Source organism: Geospiza fortis, unplaced genomic scaffold (assembly GCF_000277835.1).
Source record: "Geospiza fortis unplaced genomic scaffold, GeoFor_1.0 scaffold174, whole genome shotgun sequence".
NCBI classification, from domain to species: domain Eukaryota; kingdom Metazoa; phylum Chordata; class Aves; order Passeriformes; family Thraupidae; genus Geospiza; species Geospiza fortis.
In genome coordinates this window covers 294,338-314,254 of record NW_005054480.1, presented here as the reverse complement: position 1 = coordinate 314,254, position 19,917 = coordinate 294,338, and the positions used below count along the sequence as shown (strand labels likewise).

The following is a 19,917-nucleotide window of genomic DNA, read 5'->3' as shown; positions in this document are numbered from 1 at the left end:
GCCGCATAAACATCACAAGTTTGCTCTCAGTAGCCTGATGTGCTTCAGTGGTGAAGCAGTAATTATTTCTGGAGTGGAGTTCTAATGGAGATGCATCAGCAGAAGCTGATGCAGAATGACCAGAGCAGCACAGGTATACCTCTTTTGTAGGCAGCAATGCACATTTCAGCAGTGCAAAGCACTCACTAAATGCACAATAATTCAGAATTAATTATCTTTTCAGCTGCAAGAAAGATGTTCCCATCCACTCAGAGTTTCATTACAATTAAAAAAACTCCTGACATCCTAGCAAAGGTGTAACCACATTATGGGGTCTCTTACTGCCACTTCCAGTGAACCACTCACCTCTACAAATCCTCCTCTGGACAGAAGTAACATTTAGCTTATCTTCTACTTCACTATATCTAAACAACTTTAAATGCCAGTAAATGAAGTCCTCCTCTAACTCTCACACGTTTAGCTGGATGTTAAAAAAGTTACAAGACAAAACATGTGGCCAGTTAACGAAATAACTGTTCCGCAGATAAGAAGTATTACATAGTTGATTGGCTAAACTGAACTAATCAAACCCTGATAGTGTAATTACTTCCAAGACATTCCTTCACTCTTAAAGCAGCTGCCAACAGTAAGGAGAATTTCGGAATTATTTACTGATAATATAAAAGTTTACATTGCTCTGACATTTAAAAGTGGACTTTCAGTAACTCCAACCTATGCTGCAGTTGAATGCATCACATTCATCACAGGCAAGAGCCCATGGTGCTACAGGAGGGGCAGAACAGCTCAGCTCACTCTGACAGTCACTGACTACAGGGCAGCTGCAGTTATTCTGAACTAAAGAGAAAGCCTGAAAGAAGAGGTGAAAGACAGGCTTTTGGTGGAATAAAAAGAGCTGATGGACAGAGTGCATACTAGGACAGGCTTTGCCAGCAGGGGCTTTAACTTTTCAGAATTTAAAAAAACCCAACCAAACCAAGAAACCACAAAGCTCGACAACTGCTTCGTGTGCCAATGTTAGAGTCCAAGTGGCCTGTGGAAGATCAAACTTCAGCTTTCTTAATGTGACATTCTTTCTCTCAGGAGAGAAATTAGACTCTCCAGTAGCTATACCTCCCTGCTGGCTGATTTACAGTTTGTGGCTGGCATTTGTTTCAAGGAAAGCCATTTGTCACTTCTTTTGTCCATGGCAGAGACCGCTCAGTGTAACACGGCAACCTTCAGAATCCATTTTGTCAGCTAATTTGCTCAACCTGAAATCTACTCATGCCACCAGCCTGAAAACCCTTCTGTAGACACTGAAGATTTGCCAGATAAGCCCTGTCAAAATTCACTTGGCAGTTTGGAAAGTTACTGCCACAGCACCTTGCCAAAGCTCCACTTTGCCAAAACCCCTTACATTACATGAAAACTCATATTAAAAATTGTCAGAAAGTCATTTATGCCACTGCTCAGTTACTCACACACAAACCCCAGCATTTTACCTCATGTTGTCAAGGAAGTTGAAACTATGGATAATTTATGCCATTCAAAATCTTCTGAAAGAGTTGTAATTACTGTTTGCAAATGGGATTGCACTTACACTCCCCAGCCAAACCATATGCTGGCCACACCTGAGACTTTTCACATTAATCCAGGAACACATTTAAGCAGCAGTTCTTGAAAGGTGATACAGGATTCCACGAAGGGAATAAGGTTTTCCTGCATATCATCTTGTTCAATCATTTGTACGTTGCCACAATTCCACACAGACCACAGGTTGCATGGCGTGTAGGACAGAGGAATATTAAAATGTGAAGTAACAGCTGCAAAAATTTTTGAAGGGTTTGCTCTTTACTTTAGGAAAAGCATTAAAAAGGGCTAGACTAAAAAGTTTATATTCCAGGAATGCTTCAAATAGGAATGAGAATAACTGTAGAGATGTCTTCACAGGCTGCTTGATGGTGTCCATGGTAATTAATAATGTGTTAGTTCAACCTTAGACACCTGCAGGATAAAAACTGAACACAGTATAAAATCTATTAAAGGCCCACTAATCTTATAGGTAATTAAAAATTCTTTTAGCTGAGCTCTAATACAAAGCAGAGTCTTTTTATTGTAGCCTTTTCCAATTTTATTTAAGCTGCCTTTTAATTACAGGTGTGAGCAGAGCTCCAAATGCTGTGATCACAATTTTCACGTCAGAGCTACCGAAATGTTGCTGTCCAGGGCCACCCCCTCAACGTGGCAGCAATGCCACTGGCAGCAGAGAAGCTGCCAGGTTTGCTGAACACCTTTGGAAGCTGCAGTACCAATATGTGGAAACCTTTTTCTGAGCTATCTTCTGTATTACTTTCACATCCTGTTTTAATACCATACACCTAAAAAGCAAGTATGCCAACTGTATGCATATGTGAATAAGACATATACCCCTTTTAACTTCCTGCCTTTCTACTCTTTAATTAATCATCTTCTATCAGAAAAAAGAAAGCAACCAAAACCCAACAACCCCTCTCAGTGGAAATCACATGCATAAATTTTACCCAGTTCGAAGTTATAGTTCCCCAAGCAGCTATATTGTGACCACACTGTTCATATATACGAAGGTGTTAACAGCATACACAGCAATGCAAAATACTACCCATGTGGAAGACAGCCAAGATACAGCTATGCAGGGCCCATAACTTTCCATATCCTGCCTACTGACTGTAAAATAAGATTATTCTCCTGCATCTGGAGCTGCCCAGCTCTGAAACACCGCAATTACACCAATTCATACCACTTCCATGCTTGGTGGGGAGCATCAGCATCATCACTTTTTTTCTATCAAAAAGGCAAACAACATCTCCCACACTTGGTCTCTGCATCTACTTTCCAGTACATCCGTAGTGATATTCAAGTTGACAAACCGTGGTTTCAGCCCCAGTCAGCAAGGACCCTAGGGAACTGCAGAGGGCTGCACACAAACATTTCGAAAAATGTTACCAATTTGTGTAGGTGATGTAATGCTCCTACTTCTCACACTGTTACAATGTGTCTCAAGAGAAGTATTTTTCTAAGCAGTTGCAATTTAACTGTCAGTTCTCCCCTTTTAATCCTCCTTAACCAAGCCAGTTATAATTATGGTCCCTTCTTTATGAGCTTTTCTAAGAAGCCCTGACATAACTAACTTCTCTCACATGCATTCCTGACATGCATCTTCAGTTGTCTTCTGCTGACTCAGTATCCAGCCCTATTCACTTAACTCTACAGCAGGGATTTCTTTCTTTAATACCACTTGTTGATGCTGCATATTCCCATTCAGGACACTGCCACAGCCCACGCTGTTTTAAGTACTTATTTACAGTCCTGAGATGGTCAGGGGCCTTCAGCATTTCTTCGATGAGTTGCCACGACCTTGCTCTGAGCAGCACAAGCCTAGAACAAGGTGCTCATGATTCCCATACAATAGATGATCAAAATATAGAAATGATTCATGTTTAAATTATTTTTAAGATAAAATATCATTATTACACATTTATTTTAGAAGTGTTAAACTTCTAGTTTAGGTAATCCCAGTGAGAAACTCTGGGTGGAACTGACGTGTAGATTGAGAATGTGATGCTGTGGGAAGAATATTCTTACACCTGATCATTATCTGAGGAAAGGTGAAGTGCATTTCAAACCATGTGAAATGCATTTCAAACCACGTCTAGTTCCAGCTTTGCAGTAATGTATTAGTCCTACTGCCATAACACTACCACATATCATTCTGCATGCTACCACCCAAGAGTATTATCAAAGTTTTCACTAACCCACCATACATCTCCTCAGATCCTCACAGGATTTCTTCATTTGATTATGCAACAGAAACTCATAGAGCTCCTGAATATCATCTATGGATAGCAGCTGGGTAATGCTAACATGCAGTGGGACTGGGATTTGAAGGACTCCCAAGCACACCAAATGCAAAGCTACAGGATACACCAATAGTCCGCTGTCATAAACAGCATATCTTGGGTGCCTGCAGACAGGGATGCATCACTGTGGAAACAAAGCAGGAACTGGAAAGGAGAATAAAGCTAAAAGACAGTCAATCTGTATGTTTAGATGCCTAAGACTAAAAATACAGACTGTTTGCTAGGGCAACCATACTGCTCCCCTACTGGACCATAGTGCTTCAAACAAACAGTAAGAAAAAGGAAAAAACAATAGGAAAAAGCAAAAAATAATAGAAACACATGCTTTCTTCTGAGAAGGTCATTTCCACAATATTTAATTTAAAACTAAAAAGGAATATATGGCATTACACCAAGTTCTGGGCAACACAGCCGTAGCCAAAGAGAGCTTCGCACTCTATTCACTGATATCCAGACTCTATAAATACATAAATGGGCACCTACTCAAGAACACAAGGCCAGGGCTCAGGACTTGGTTTCCTAAAGATATATCCAAACTCACTTTATTATCTGGGGCTGGAACTCACATCTCTCCCTAGGAAAAGAGGAAGAGCATAACAGTAAAACCTTATGCATATATAAGAGAGATTTATTCAAGTACTGTTGCATCCATTTTCATGTTTCACAGGGAGACAGTGTTTATGTGGAAACCCCTAAGACATTTTTCTTATAGGAGAGCATGTGACTTTATTAGTGGGATTCTGCAGACTGAGGCTTATATTCCACTCTAGAATTTATAGCTTAAACATTCAGTTGAACAAGACTTCCCTTAAAGGAGGCTTCTTCCAACAAGGCTGCCTGCTTGTTTTCAACTCCTTGACACATACTGTTCACCTTAATAATTTAGCATTCCCTGGAGCAGCAGTGATGCTGAGAGCAGAGGAGATGGGCTGTGTGCTCCACCCAAGCACCCTGCACACCAAGCAACATGTCTCTGGCCTGAGGAATCTGCAACTGAAGCCCACATTTAGAGAGTCTTGGGCACAACATTGCTTGCAGCTCAGCACCCATCTCCACCATGAAAGAGCCTGCATGCACCATTAGAGAGATAAGATGTACAGTGAGACCCCAGCTTTTTTCTGCCCTTCCTGTTTGATTTGGACACAAAGATGCTGTGCTGCAATTAAACTCATTTCTTCGAGGGTGAGACCATGCCTCTGCCTGCCTGCACTGTTCAGCTGGTACACGAGCTGATGTGCACTCCAGGCATGCCAAACCACTGCTGCCTTTGTTCCACTCAGACAAGAGGATGCTTATTCCAACAGGACTGAAGTACCACCAGGGACAAACTCCAATCTACTTTAAAGCCAATTGTGGACCAGAAGCCAGCCCTTTGTTCCAATAAAAGCTCTGCTGAAATAAAATAAATTAACAAGAAGAAAATAAAAGTAAATTAAAAATTAGAGCATTATCTGTGACTCACTTAAAAAAGGCATCCAAATCCAGGGAGTTAAGGGTTTTGGCAGTGAAGGTCATTTTCTTGCTATGGAAAGAAAACTAACTGCAAAGCCAGCTTCTTTGCTATTGTATCTCATCTCATCTCATTCTTCAAGCCTTCTTCCTTGTTTTTCTTAATATCCCATTTTTGAACAACTAGTAGATTTACCCATACTCATGTAGCTGGGGCAGCCACAAGGTGCTCGATTGTCTCAATGGTGAACTGAAGCAAAAAATCTATTCAGCCCCAGACTACAGGGCAGCTGCAATGTGAAATATCAGCTAAAACACATCAGGCTACAGTGGAAACTGAGACACAAAGGTGTGGAGAAAACCTTCCACTGCCTGCAAAAGCTGCCCATTCTTTGTTTATTGCTTGCAACACCCTCCTCATGGTTATCTAAAAAATGGCTGTAAACTCCCAGTGCTTGCTGCTAACAGGCTGGGCAGAAATGTCCAGCTACAGCCAAAATGAGCTCATTCCATTGAACATAGAAAGAGGAACTGTCAGCTCAGCAGAGTTAGAACCTCACCCACAGTCAGTTCACATCAAGGGGCTCCAACTGCTGCACTTATCCCACAGCCTTACAGCACTGGGGGCTCAGACACTCCCCAGACCTCCACTGGCACGGCCAAAGCAGGGGCAGGCTGAGCTGAGAACTGCCCTGCTCCAGGAACAGGATGCTCTTCTAGACCAGATTTTCCCCCTGAAAACCTGTGTGGGATTTATTTCTGGCTCTATCCATTGTGTCCACTGATTCCTTTTGCAAACTGCTCCCAGCCACTTTTCCCCTCTGTGGTTTTGGCTCCTGCATTACCTTTTAATGTTGCCCTTAAAGGGGTGCAACTGATGTACCTAAGAAGCAGAACTGTTTTGTACCAGAACTCAACTACCTACAGAACAATAATTTTAGAGAAATTTCTCCTTTATGTATGATTTACACAAATACTATTCACCTCAATAATTAGCTCTAAAGGGACCCAGGTCACCTATCAAGGAAAAGGATAGAAGATTACTGTGCTCCTGCAGCCAAGGTGAAATATCCCATGTTTATACTACATCTCTAACATCAGATAAACAGCTAATGCAAAAGATCTCTAGCACATAGCACTGTACTGTGACTGCCTGAATACTGAACAGATCTTAACCATAGAAGGTACAGCTGTCATTTATAAAATTAACCTTCCTACTTTTTTAGGACTTCCTGCCTTCTAACAAACTATGTGGCCATTCACATGATGAGTTCCAAAACTATCTCCAGAAATTACACATCTAGTCATAGTGGTGAAACACAAGAGATACTAAAGAACTTATTCTTTTCAGCTGAAAACACACAGACATACAGAAACTAAAATAAGCTTGTTTTAAATAGATTTTTCTAAGAATCCCCATTGGTAGTCTGATAATCTGTTACACAGTTGTAATGAAGGCTAACATTTTAAGCTGGCATTTAAATTGGAACATTTAAATTGCAGATAAACACTTAGAAGCAAAAAAATCACCACCCCCATCCTTTCATTAGATATTAAGTTTTTGATGTCAGCAGGCAAGAATGTTTTACAAGCAGGAACATCTCAGTTTTCAGGGTGACAGTCACTCATCTGAAAAAATCAGTTCCACTTGCTAAAGTAAGTTAAATTGGTTTAAATTAATGCAGAGATAGGACAAACAGGAAGGACATTTTTTTGTTAAATGTTTATCCTTGCGCAACGTGCAATTGTTTTGCGTTCTGGATTACTAAAATTAGCACCAAACCACAAAAATCACAAACATATTTTATTTTTTGTATTAAAAACTCTCAAGGTCACATCAGCTCTCATGCAAAACTCAGAGAAATCACTGTATCACTTTGGAAACAACTCACATGTTCAAACTGAGTTGAACATGCTATACTAGCTGGTGGGCTGGTAAAATCTTGGATGGGGTAAAAAACACATCTGATGAAAAGGACCTTTGCAGCAGATTAGCAAAGATTACCCACCAGCGCATGTGCTTTACAGTCTTAAAGACTGGATAAACACAAATGATTTAGACACAGCCAAAAGTGGTGCTTAGCTCAAAAGTATGCTTGGAGCTGGGATTAGTAAACTAAGATCTGTATTCAGTACCAGGCAAAAATTAGGCACACAAAACCAGGATTCATAAGAACAGTATCCCACCTCACCTTTGCCAGCAGAGGAGGTAGAAAATGAGGGATGATGTGACCTCTTATTCTCACTCAAGCAGATAACAACTTTCCACTGCATGAACTCGTACTAAGGCCTTCACAAATCCTCACAGGGCACCAGTGTTTTTAAATTCCCTGCCCCTTTCACCTAAAAGCCCTGGGCCTCCTGCTACTGAGTAAGCATGGGAGATTCAGGTCCAATCTCCACTTTCAGAGAATCTGAATTCCACCTTTCCCCTGCTCTGTCTGCAGGCCATCCTGAGGTGGAGGCACTCCTGGAACTGGAATCCAGGTGCTGAGGGAAAGGTATGACCTGCCAAGACCTGGGGGACCTCTGGGCTGGGAGTAAATTATTTGCTAAGAGAGCCCACCTGAGGCTGTGGTTGCCATGACAAATGATCCTTTTATTAAATACCAGGCTAAATGGGCATATGAACTTGTAAATTTTAATGGCATGGAACTAATGCAAACCCTCAGGCTGCTATTAGTCATGCTTCCATTCCAAACAATTTAAAATTTAACTATTTGGTTTTGCTATTTTCTTTCAGATAGTGAATATCTGATGAAAGGTATTCAGCTGGCTGATTAACCACCCCTTTGCTGGCATCCCTGCAAGGATCCCATTAGCACAGGAGGGGCACAGCAGCTATCTCAGCAGATATTTGTGTGTACCTGTCAGCAAGCAGTAAGGTTCCAGCTGCACACCTGAAACACATTTTCCCGCTCTTCAGCAGCAGCATGACAGTTAATACCTCTAAATCTGAGGATTTGCAGCCACTCCAAGAAACTAAAAACTCACTCTTGTAGCTCCTTGCGTGTGTATTGACTGTCTGATCCCTGAAATCCTCCTTGGTTTTGCTCTTTGAGGTATTTTGTAGTCTGCAGGCTGATGGCCCAACTGGATGCATTGCACACATGCGCTTCCCATCAATGTCCTGTTCAGTGAATGTCACCTTGTTCCCAGCCACAGAGCAAAAGGTGTCCTCACCTACCCTCCTCCCATTGCCCATGCCCCTTCTCATGCCCCCTCATTAATTTGCTCTGGGACAGAGGCACTCCTTGTCTTCTCAATATGCTTTGATATATTCATTCTTTTCAGAATGGGCTAGACCTTCTCATTTTTGTCCCAGACTTCTCTTCCTAATGAAAAACATATCTACTAAAGAGGGAAGGAAAGTTTTAAGCATCTTCCTGCAGGTTCCTACGTCCCCTTGCATGCACAGGAACACCACTGCCTCTATTCACACAGCCCATTCTTACTGGATGACTACATTACCCCCTCTGCATTAGCAAAATTGCTAAATATCCCCTGGAAAAAATAATAAAAAAATCAGAGCTGGCACATTGTACACTGGCCTTTTCTTACAGCCCAGCAGAGTGGAGCACACCCAAGCCCTGCTGCCTGTCTTGGTTCTGCCAACATTCATACACCAGGGTGACCTGACTCACCCACGGGACTGGCCTGCCCTTCTGTTAAAAGATTTTTTTCCCTCTGGAGAATGAGCCTTTCCCAGAGCCAGGTTCACCTCAACCTCAAGCACTCAGCCATAAGAAATGAATGTGATGACAGAGCAGCAGATCTCAGACTTGAGGTGTTCATGATTGCCACTTACACTGGTTTTTTTAGAAGACTTGTCACTTGTGAACATCACAAAGTTAGACCCTGCCCTGCTGTTATTCAGGATCACCTACACCAACCAATACCCCAGATGAGTGCAAGAAAGCTTTCCTGGACCACCTCAATCTGGAGACAACAACTCTTCTGCCCTGGTGCTCTCAAACAAGGAATTCACATTTCTTGCCTTGAATAACTGCTCTTCCTTTACATCCCTAAAGAAAAAAAGCATGGCTCCTTCCCCACACCTCCTGCCACCTTCATAATCAAACCTTCTGATTAAACTGCTAGGCTCAGATAGAAAAACCCAATCTGTGTAACCAGAGTGTGAAGGTACCAGCACAGGTGAGGTGAACCCTCCACAGCACCCAAGCTGCTGAGGCTAGAGCATCACATCAGCCATTCAGCAAGAGCAAAACAGCTCCCAGCTGCCTGCCCAGGACCCTGCTGCTGGCTGCAACACCATCCTGATGTGGGACAGACTCACCCAAACCCCCTCTTCATGCCTTGTTGAGATGAATATTCTTTCAGTAAAGAAGGAAAGTTCAAATTCAGTTATATTTTCATGAGATACCCAGAGAATAAGACACACAGAAAAAGAAGGTGACTGCTAAAAAGTCTGTTAGGCAAAGGTATTTCATTTTTCAAGTGACATTTTATACAAAATGATAGTCTACCTTTTCCTTCATTCAAGCATCTCAGAGCCCAGCCTGAAGATCATTCTATACCAATGTCAAAAATCTTACAAATTTACATTAAAACAATACCTTAATGGGACAAATTAGCTTTTGGTTTGCTTGCAATGCAAACAGCATAGACAAGCACTAAAACCAGAAATAGCCTTTGAATTTTGCAGGAGGACATATTTTTCACCCTTTATTAGTGAAAAATAAGTTCTATTTCTAGCAAGTACTTCAAAGAGCGCCTTACCCATAAATTCCTGAGTGCCTGTTTAGTAAAGTGGAATGTGAATATCAGTGAAATCCAAGTTAAAAACATGTGGCTATGGAAAATATACAACATAACCATGAAGACCAACTCTAAACTTTTACATTACCAAAAAGTTCAGATGTTTCTATTTCTAGATATACACACAGTTTTACACTATCTCCTCTATGGTTTAAGACAGCTTCAAAAATATGCTTAGATAGGCTAGAAAAACTAAACAAATCCACTGGAAGAGAGAAGAATAATTTCTTTCTTTTACTGGCTTTTATGACATCTGTTACTGGCAAATAACTTTCTATTACACTGTAGTTTTGCCTAAGACCCGGATGTGGATGACACTGGTCTTTCATACACTGAGAAAGCATTAACTTCAGGGGAAAGTGTAAAAGTGTCTGCTGTATTCACCAAATTTAGCAGTCCAGAGGTCAGCACTCCTCTTTTCCTACAGAAAATAAAGACACTCTCATTAATTCCAAGGGGTGAAGGGTTGGTCATGAAAATCCTAAATATGTTTTACTAATAGAATTCATCTTGTTAATAAACTGGCATGTGAAACCGTTTTTTCCGGCTGCTGAAAGCAGCTTGTGGTTTGCCTTTATTCTTTCGAACACAATTAGCAAAGCACTCCAGCAGCTGAATAGAACCATTCATTTGAACAAATTATTCCCTGGCAGGGTTTGGGGGTTCTTTTTTTCCCCCCCCTCCCCCTTAAATCTCCTCGAAACTCTCTCCCATCCTTATGCAGTCAGAAGACACAAAAGACTGCCTGACATTAATCTCGCCTGCCTGTGCCTGAAAAAGACAAGTGAGAAGGACATTGCTGAATAAGTTACATTTTCAGCATCATAGCTACAAGACTGAATTGCTCACTTCTCCCAGCCTTATCTTAGCTGGTGTGCAATCCTAATTAAAAGGCTGACGTAAGGAATACACACAGGGAAGAGTCTGGCACGGATGTTATGGATGAGATGATAAACTTTACGAGCACAGCTACCTCCCATGAAGCTTTTGTAGTTAACTGCTGGACCTAAAAATGTTGCTCTAGAATGCACTTTTTCTCCTTTCAGAGGGCTGAAAATGTTAAATAAAACAGAGCTCCCCTTTCTAATAGGGAGTAGCATCTTGCTGATCTAATTAATCTACATAGCTCATTCTTTCATTGAGATAACTTTACTGGCAAATCAGGCTCCAGCTCCCTTCTCCCAGTGCTCATTTTCAGGGTGAAAAAGGCTCTGGGTAGGAAAAAACCCCATGCATCCACCTTGTGAACAATGCTGTCGTGTAGTTAACACAGCAGAAATATTTGTTTAATTAGTTACATTTTCAGCTTTTAAATGAGAAGAAAAAACAAGCCATGGGTGGTCTGTAACCTCAGAAGAGCAAATATTCCTGGCTGTAAACTCATCTGAGCTCAGAATACTGGGTTGGACATAAAAAAAGCATTTATTGAATCCTAGGCCTGAGTCAGGAACAGAAGGTGCATTAAGAACTTCCAAACTGCACCCTACCACCAATTCATTAAGTGTTCAGCATTATTTAATAAAAATGGCTTATGCATATACTTCAACTGAAACACTGTTTATTCATAAACATTTTTAACTACAGTATGTGTTGGGAATTATTCACACACCCCTTTAGAGACAGTTTTAAATTCTTCCTTCAAGTAATTGCATGCAATTCCCACTGCTGTCTGCCTCAACTAGGCTATAGGTCTGCAAGCAGAGCTTGCCCTGTATTTTGCAATTAAACCAAGGATGTTAGTTGCTTTACAGAGAACAGGACTCCCTGCTGTTAATGTCTTGTTAATGCATTAACATTACAAAAGTAAGAAAACTGCCACCATTTGTATAAAAACATTAAAGCAATTCTACCACATGCTTGAAACCCAAATTTGATTGGATTTTTGGAAATATTCTTCCTTTTATCAGAGAAGTCAATCTTCAGGTAGGCACAGAATAAAATGGTCAGACTTTCTACAAAAGTACAGGATGTTTCTTGAAAAAACGTGAGACACTTGAATGCTGAAATGATGGCTGAGCAGATTTATTGCTTCAGCCCACAGTTCTTTGGGTTATATTAACATAACAGTAGCTGCTTTCACACTCAGACTGGTGAACAAGCAAACTAACAATATTTGCTAATGGATTCAGGGGCTGCTGCAATGGGACACTGCAGACAGGGAACATCACCATTGCCCCATGCTGTGCAACCCAAATATTTCTAAGATGCTTTCTCAGAACCTCTCTACCACCCTTGCTTTCAATGCTGTCTAATTAAAAGGTGCTTAAGGAAGCTTCTTACTTCACAAGAGAGATTCCTGGAGAAGTTGCTTTTTCCACACTTTCCTGCTCCCTCAATAAGGCATAGGTTCTCCCACCTTCCCCATTTCCAAAGCATAACACTCATGCAGAAACACTAGAAACTTCTGAGCTGGGAAAGACCTACCCAAAACACGTTTTTCTCTTTTCTGTGTGATCTCACAGCTGGAGATGAAGACAGCCAACACTCTTTGACCTTACTCCTCCAAGGGCCATATGTGTTCTGCATCTGGCAGCGGGACAGCTGCTGCTTTAGGACTTTGCCCTTTCTGTCTCCCTTATCTTTCCTTCTGTCATCTGCTTATTTTCCATTTTTATTATATTCTTTTTTGGTAGATAATAATGCCTTTAAGATTAGTGCTGGCAAGAGGCCAGGACAAAATGGCAGCACTAATGATTTTTGTTTGAGTTAGGGTCACTGTGAGATAATTTAGACCATGGGCCTGGGGCCCCATTTTCCCATGACATTGGAAAAATCCACACAGAAAAGCAGACACAGTGAATGCTTCAAATCCAAACCTCCCTAAGCATCTCCTCTTGGGACACAGCTTGCAGAAAAGAATGAGGACTATATTTCAACACCCGTGGATATGACTTGAGATGGGCTGTACTATTGATTATCTTTCTACATAGTTTTTGTTTTCAGGAGCAGAATCCAGCAGAGCAACATCCATCTCTGTCACTTCCCACCCACTCAGCTCAAGGACTTTTCCTTCCCTCTCTTCCCTTGGAGGACACAGCTTTGCCTAATGCATACCCAGGGCACTTTTTTTCCCATGTTGCCAAAGAAAGCACACTTAATGGGTGCCCACTACCCACAAATTTTTCAGAGGGGAAGGAACTGGCCTTCAGTCTAGCTTTTTATTTTTCCCCACTAGTTTTCAGAATGCTTTTTCTTTCTTAATCCTGAAGGCTGCCCCAAAATGTTTCTCCTCTGAATAGGGCAGCAGGACAATCAGTTAAGGGAATATGATGCATGTCTTTTCCACTGTCTAAAGTGGGGAAATGTATAATTTATCATAAATGATGCAAAGCAAACCAGAAAGTTAAAGTTCACACACCGTTAATGAAGGAACACAGCTATGGGGTTTTTGCTACACTCAACCAGAAACTAACTCTCTTAGAGACATTTTACTTTACCATTGTTAGAAGGCTGTGAAAAAGCAGGTGGGGGGGGATCTGCTGAGGTCTATTTTATTTAAGCATCCATCTAAAAGCAGGATGCTCTGCATTTGAAACCAAACCTCCTTCCCCCATAGCTATGATCTGTATCTCCTCTACAGAGAGCTGCAGATGCCAGTGGCCTCCACCATGGAGGCTGCCTGTGAGCCAAGGGCTGATGTTTTAGATGGCAGGATCCTGTGGTAGGTGTACACAGATCACAAGATGCTCTCTGTGTCCCATCAAGAACAGACAGGGAAGCAAGAAGAAAGCCAAATGGGAAAGGAAGAACAGGAAGAGGAGTAGGGCAAGCAGCAGCAGGAAGAGGCCTATGCAGCTTGCCTGGCTCTAGCAAAGGCTCAAGGTTTTCTGTGAAGAAATGCTTGGAACAGGGTGAAGGACCTTGGATCACAGGTGGAAATGGGACACAGGGAGAGGCAGCCCTGTCTAAGGGCCAGGCAGAAGGTGGTCAAGCATGAGGTGGTAAGGACCCAGCCCCTGTTGTGGGCCAGGACAGCCAGGAGCAGTGACAGCACACACAGGAGTCATGTGGTGAGGAATGACAACAGAAGTCTTCTGGCAGTGGGTGTGCAGCTGAGGGAGTCTCCCCAGCAAACACATCAGCCTGCAAAATCTCCCCCATGCTGGCACAGGGGAATTTGCTCTCCCCTAGATCTGGTTCTTGTTGACAGAATAAATGCCCAGAACAGGGCTTGTAACTATGCAGCCCCAATCAGCACTGCGCAGAGTTCGCAGTGGGTCCTCACCCCAAAGAAGAGAAAAACATCCTTTTGCCTGCCTCCAAACAGCCCACAGACAACAGCCTGAGCTCTCAGCAGTATAAGGCTTTTCTTATCTGGGGAGATATCACACTGCCCAGACTAAAAGAAAACCACAACACCGCAGATGAATGGATGTAAAGTATTTAAAATCACATTTCTCACCAACCACAACCAAAGGCACATAGCAGGTTTTCAAAGGACATAGTTTGCTAAGTGAAATCTGACAAAGGACATATGGAGAGAAAAGGGAGCAACAGCACAAATTAAAGTCCCACAGCCTTCTTCAGAACTCATTCAGCAGGTTCTTCAGAGCAGCACCTTGAAACTGTGAGGTGGGGTTTCTCCACTAACCCAAGACAAAAAATGCCAACAAAAGACTAAGACTAGATTTTGAAAGTATCACAGGAATAATACAAACCACTGTTGTGATTCAAATTTAACATTTTAGGTAATATATTTAAATCAAATGCATTAAAGTTCTAAGAAGCACACATCTTCTAGAGGTAGTCAAAGTTATACAATAAACTGCAGGAAAGGTTATTCATTCTTTAACATAACATTCAAGCAGAAGGTGATGAACTAAAGATGGACACAATGCCTAAAGCAAAAGGGATGAGATGGAAGCCTAAGTGAAAGCTGGAAAATGAAGGGTTTGGGTTGCTTTCTTGAGTTTCAGGCTCTCATTTCCTGCAGCTAAGGACTGACCAAACTCTCTACAAGCCTCTTTTTTTTGTAAGAGTATTTGGAAAGCTGACACTGCCCCATGGAGAAGGCTGACTGTCTGGGAAGTACTTGTATCAGCATGCAGAAATCCCTGCAGGTATTTGCTATACATTTTTGCTTCCACAGATGACTTTTCTATGAAAATGCCTAATGAACTAGTTTAGCATTAGCTCAGCACTAGCTCAAAAGCAACTTTCAAAGGTGTTTTCCTCCTACATTTTGAGAGGTTATAAAAAGGCACAGTTTCCCGTGTCCAGCTCTGGAAGACACTGGCATTCCCCAAGGCTTAAAGCAACTTGCAAGGACTGTTGATATTCTAGACAGTTGAAAATAAAAACAGCAACTACTTAAATATTCTTTTTTGAGAAATAATACCACTTTTCTCCCTCACATCAGGAATGACTTCACTGTAAGCAATACAGACAGTGTAACTTTCTCAAGACTGGATTCCAAAAAAAATTTAATTATAGGGAGAAAACAAAAAAGAAGGCTCTATTTCTTTGCCTGTTAAGAAGACTTATCGGGGTAGAGTGAGAGACACCTGCCTTTGCCTAACCTTTCTGCTGATGAACTAGGAGATGAGCATAGGAGAATTGGTCATGGGTGCTGGTGCCCAGATATAGTGCACCTAGACCAAGCCTGTCCTTGTAATTTGCATTATCCACCAAAACCAAAAAATTATATGTGGAACAGCACACTTTTGCAACTGAGCCCAGGTGATTCTATCCTGATAAAGTCTCCCTGCCACTTCTGCTTTAATTAGGACTATGTTTTTCAAGATGCTATGATCTGAAGTCTGTCATCAAGTACTTACATAGTCATCTTCATGAAGACCTTGCTTCTGAACAGAACTTTTCACCTCCAGGGAAAACTTCTCAAACTCAGGCTTCACAGTCCTCAGCAGAGTGACAGTTTGGAGGTATGAGTATGCTTTCTTGGCTTCAAGGTCATGCTTGTCTCCTCTTCTCCAAGAGCCATTTCCTAAAGAGGGAAACAAGCATATTTCCAAACTAGGTACCATTATGGGATTCCTTTTTCACCCAAAAGTCCCCTTTTCTGATCATTGGAGAGATGGTAAAGTACTAAGGAGAACTGACCCTTCCTCAAGGTGTGCAAGGAATAAATAACTAAGAAGTGAAGGTGCACACCAAAGGACAACTTTACTCCCACACTGTCTTTGCTTATTTTAAAAGGGTGGAATAAATCCTAAGTGTGAGATGGCATCTTGGAGCCAAACACATATGCCAGATCCCAAATGCAGAAAGATTTAAGTGAGAAGAAGTGAGGGAGGATTCATGCACAAAGATTTTGTTACATGTCACTCCTCTTGGACAGTCAGAAAGGCACCAGTAAAGTGAAGGGCATGATCATCCCCCCGAATGGGAGGCAGATGGTGCAGCACTCCCACTGTGGTCAAGGACAAAACTATGCGTGCCATGGCTGCCAGACCAGCCCTGTTTTTAATGGGAAAGCAATACATAGAAATAAAATGGAATCCTGCGCCTACGCTAAATTTACACGTGTTTTGTGTCACAGCAAGGGAACAATTTAACTCAGACCAGTAAAGAAACCACATTTTTAAAAAGCAGGATAGCTGATTGGTTGTTTATTAGGAAAGAAGTCCTTCTTACAAACATACCCTGGCCTTAGCAGGCCCTGAGATCCTGATCCAAAGCTTCAGGAGGTCAGTGGAAAGATTCATGCTGTTCTGGAGCAGGTTTTATGCTATTTGATGTAAATGATAACTAAAAAGGCTAGAGGGAACAATGGTAGCCCTAAGCAGTGAGCCTTTAAATGTTTACAAGTAATTAAATCTAGACAGCCTTCATTTTTTGAGCAACAGCAACAAACCCCATTACGGCCAAATGAGCCAAGACAAAACTAAAGCTAAATTCCCAAGGTGACCCGGAGGCACATAGGAATCTGAAATCAGAGAGGATGTGGTTATTTTGCTTGGGTTGAGGACCATATTGTCATTGCGTCTTTAGACCAGGAGAAGCAAGTTGTAGAGATGTTAAGGTAGATGGAATACAGGTAAAAAACCCATGGTGCTCCCTGCACAGTGCTTCCCAGCTGTATCACACAGCTACAAGGACAAACTCTGGCACCTGAAGCAGGTAAACAGAGCTTGCTTTTCGTCCTCCCAGCACGGCTGCTGGGACTTAACTGGAGATTTGCTCTGCTTCCTCAGACAGCACAAGGAAGGAGTAGAGGCCCTGCACTTCTGTGGGGGATAAGCCCTTTCTCCTGCAGTTTTTGGGTCCAGGACAGCTCCTGTCAGTCCCTGCGCAAGGCAGGAGACACAGGAGCACCTTTCCCACATTTCTTGTCCACCCTTGGAAAGCCTTATTTACCACAGCCCAGCACCACCTAGGACTGTAATCTTTAGACACAGCAGGAACTTTGCTATTTTTTTATAGTGATTTAATTTTTTTAAGAAGGAGATCTAGATACATATGCCTTGCTTGAGGGATTTATTTCCCAACACAAGGTCAAAATCACTTACACAGAACCATATTCATCACACCCAGGGGAGACACTGGATAGCAACTCACATCCCACTGTCTGGTTTGGCCACTCTCCCCTGCAGTGCCTGCACCTGACCTCTCCACTGCTCTCAAAGAGAAGGAAATGCACATCTTGCTACCTTCCCAAAAGAGAGTACAAGCCTTGCAGATGCCTCAAAGCTGAACAGCTTCTGCCCCAGCTGGGCACCTGCATTTTGGAGGTGCTAGATTCAAGGAGTGCAGCAGAGACTACAGCACAGAGGGCTTAGCCATAGCCTTGCATTTGCAAATGGACATAGCTAAAAAGCATGAGATTATAGAAAAAAAAATTTAAAAAAAGTAGTAGTGCTAGTAGAATGTAACTTTCTGTCCTGGACACTATAGATGCTCCTTCTTTAAATCCCAACACTGGGACTGGGGAAGGTTCACTTGCATAACAGCGTTCCTAGAATAATTTACATATTTAAATTCCTTCACGGTGTATTTTGTGGGAGGTCATCTTGTTACAATATTTGTGTACAATTATTGCAGCCTTGGCATTTAATAAGCCTGGTCTTCTGAAAAATTAGAAATATTCAGAACAGAGGGCAACAATGAACTGCAATAAAGTCATCTGAACACAGAGACAGTGCCAGTTGCCCAATCACACCCACTCTTAGGTTTTATGAAATACAAAACCTAGTATCTCCAGGCACTGGGAACAAGAATTTTTGGGAGAATTTATCTACACTTCTCTTGTGTTTGCTTTTCACATGCAATGACCATCTGTGCAAAAGTCAACTTTTGATGCACAATCATTTCCCACTACATGGGAAACACATCCACAAGCAGAAAATTGGTCTAAAACAAATGTCAGGAAATGCCACATTCTAACTACACTACATGAGAAGCCAGACATTTTTCATCCTTCAGAAAAGCTACAAGAAGGCTGGACTATCTGTGATGCAAAGGAGGGTAGTAATGAGGCTCCCACATTGGCTTTGATCTTGATCCACAACTTCATGTTTTAGATATTTGAGTGATTTACTTCTTACCTGGCAGAATTTGGCATTCTTTAGCTAATCTTGATATATGTAGCAGAATCTGTACTTCTGTACATATCTAGATCTCTGAATTTATACAGTTACATACCTTCATCATACAGTGTGTCACACAGCACTGTTTACTGTGAAATAATTTCAGGGGTAGTAGATGAGTAACAGAAAGCTTATACAAAAGAACTTCCAGTTAACAGATTAATTTTAAAAAATCATCCTTTTCTAAATTCAGTTGTTTCTGTTGGTCAGCCTTTGCAGCTTTAAGAAAGAAAACCCCCACCACACTTCGCCTTTTTTCTCAACTTCCACTTGGTTTTTAACTTGAAATGAATTTGTTATTGTAGTTAAAGCAGTCTGCACAGAGGAAATTATTTTCTCTACATCTGCAAAAGATTCTACTCCTTTTAAGAGCCACATTATACTTCAACAAAACTTGCCCTGGCTTCAGCCATCTGATGTTTGATCTCAGCAAACACATAGCTCCAATATTACTTTGAATTTAGGTGAGACAGCTGCACCAGCTGAGAGCAGGTATAGTCCCTGCCATGCACTGATGTAACATGCAGTTACAATTATATTTTGGCATACAGGTATATTAGGTATATTTCAAAAAGAAAATACATTTAATTTACATTTTAAAGCCATATTTTAGATTGACAAAAATGACTCCTTTTACTTATGGGTGTAAACAGCCACTTTTATTCACTCTGCTGTAGAAAATTTGGACTGCCTGTGTCCCATCCAGTGATCTCCCTTTAACACAGCACGGCTGAATATTTTTGCAGACAAAGTCTGTGATCAAAAGATAAATAAATTAGCTGTGTAGATAGCACAGAGGTGATTTCTGGAGGCCTAAACCTTGCTGGGGATGGTGTAAGTCACCCAGACCTGAGCACACACACTGCAGAATGGGGTACCCACAGCATAACCAATGTCTGGTGCTACTTCCCCAAAAAGTAATCCCTGTAGCATATTTGGCATCTTGTTACCCACCCAGTAGCAACTATAGCCACAAGGTCTGTTTTATTTCCTGCAACACCATAGCCCAAGCGGAAGATAACTGCAACAACAGGGAGAGACAGTGGTGCTCTCTGGGACTCAGTGCTGCGTGTTTTGAGGCTAACAAATCTAAAAATACTACCACGCTTACAAAAGACTTTGCAACACACTTGGGCAAGAAAAACATTACCATATGATGAGCTGTTGAAGAGTTCAATATTGAAGAAAGCATAGTCCCCGTTGGTCATTCCTTGCCGATGAGCAGCCAACATGATGTTCCTGATAGTGTCACCGCTGGCACACATGAT

At 41.7% G+C, this 19,917-nt stretch overlaps 1 protein-coding gene across 1 annotated transcript in view; it reads right to left on the bottom strand.

The window, feature by feature from the left end:
• Positions 1 to 19,917, bottom strand: part of NPR3 (natriuretic peptide receptor 3) — a 32,494-nt gene extending 12,577 nt beyond the window's left edge. The window contains exons 1-2 of the mRNA XM_014310065.2: positions 19,800 to 19,917; positions 15,881 to 16,047 (exon numbers count right to left, since the gene is read on the bottom strand). Coding sequence (XP_014165540.1) covers positions 15,881 to 16,047; positions 19,800 to 19,914 — 282 coding nt within the window. The 5' untranslated portion in view covers positions 19,915 to 19,917. The remainder of the gene's footprint in view (positions 1 to 15,880; positions 16,048 to 19,799) is intronic.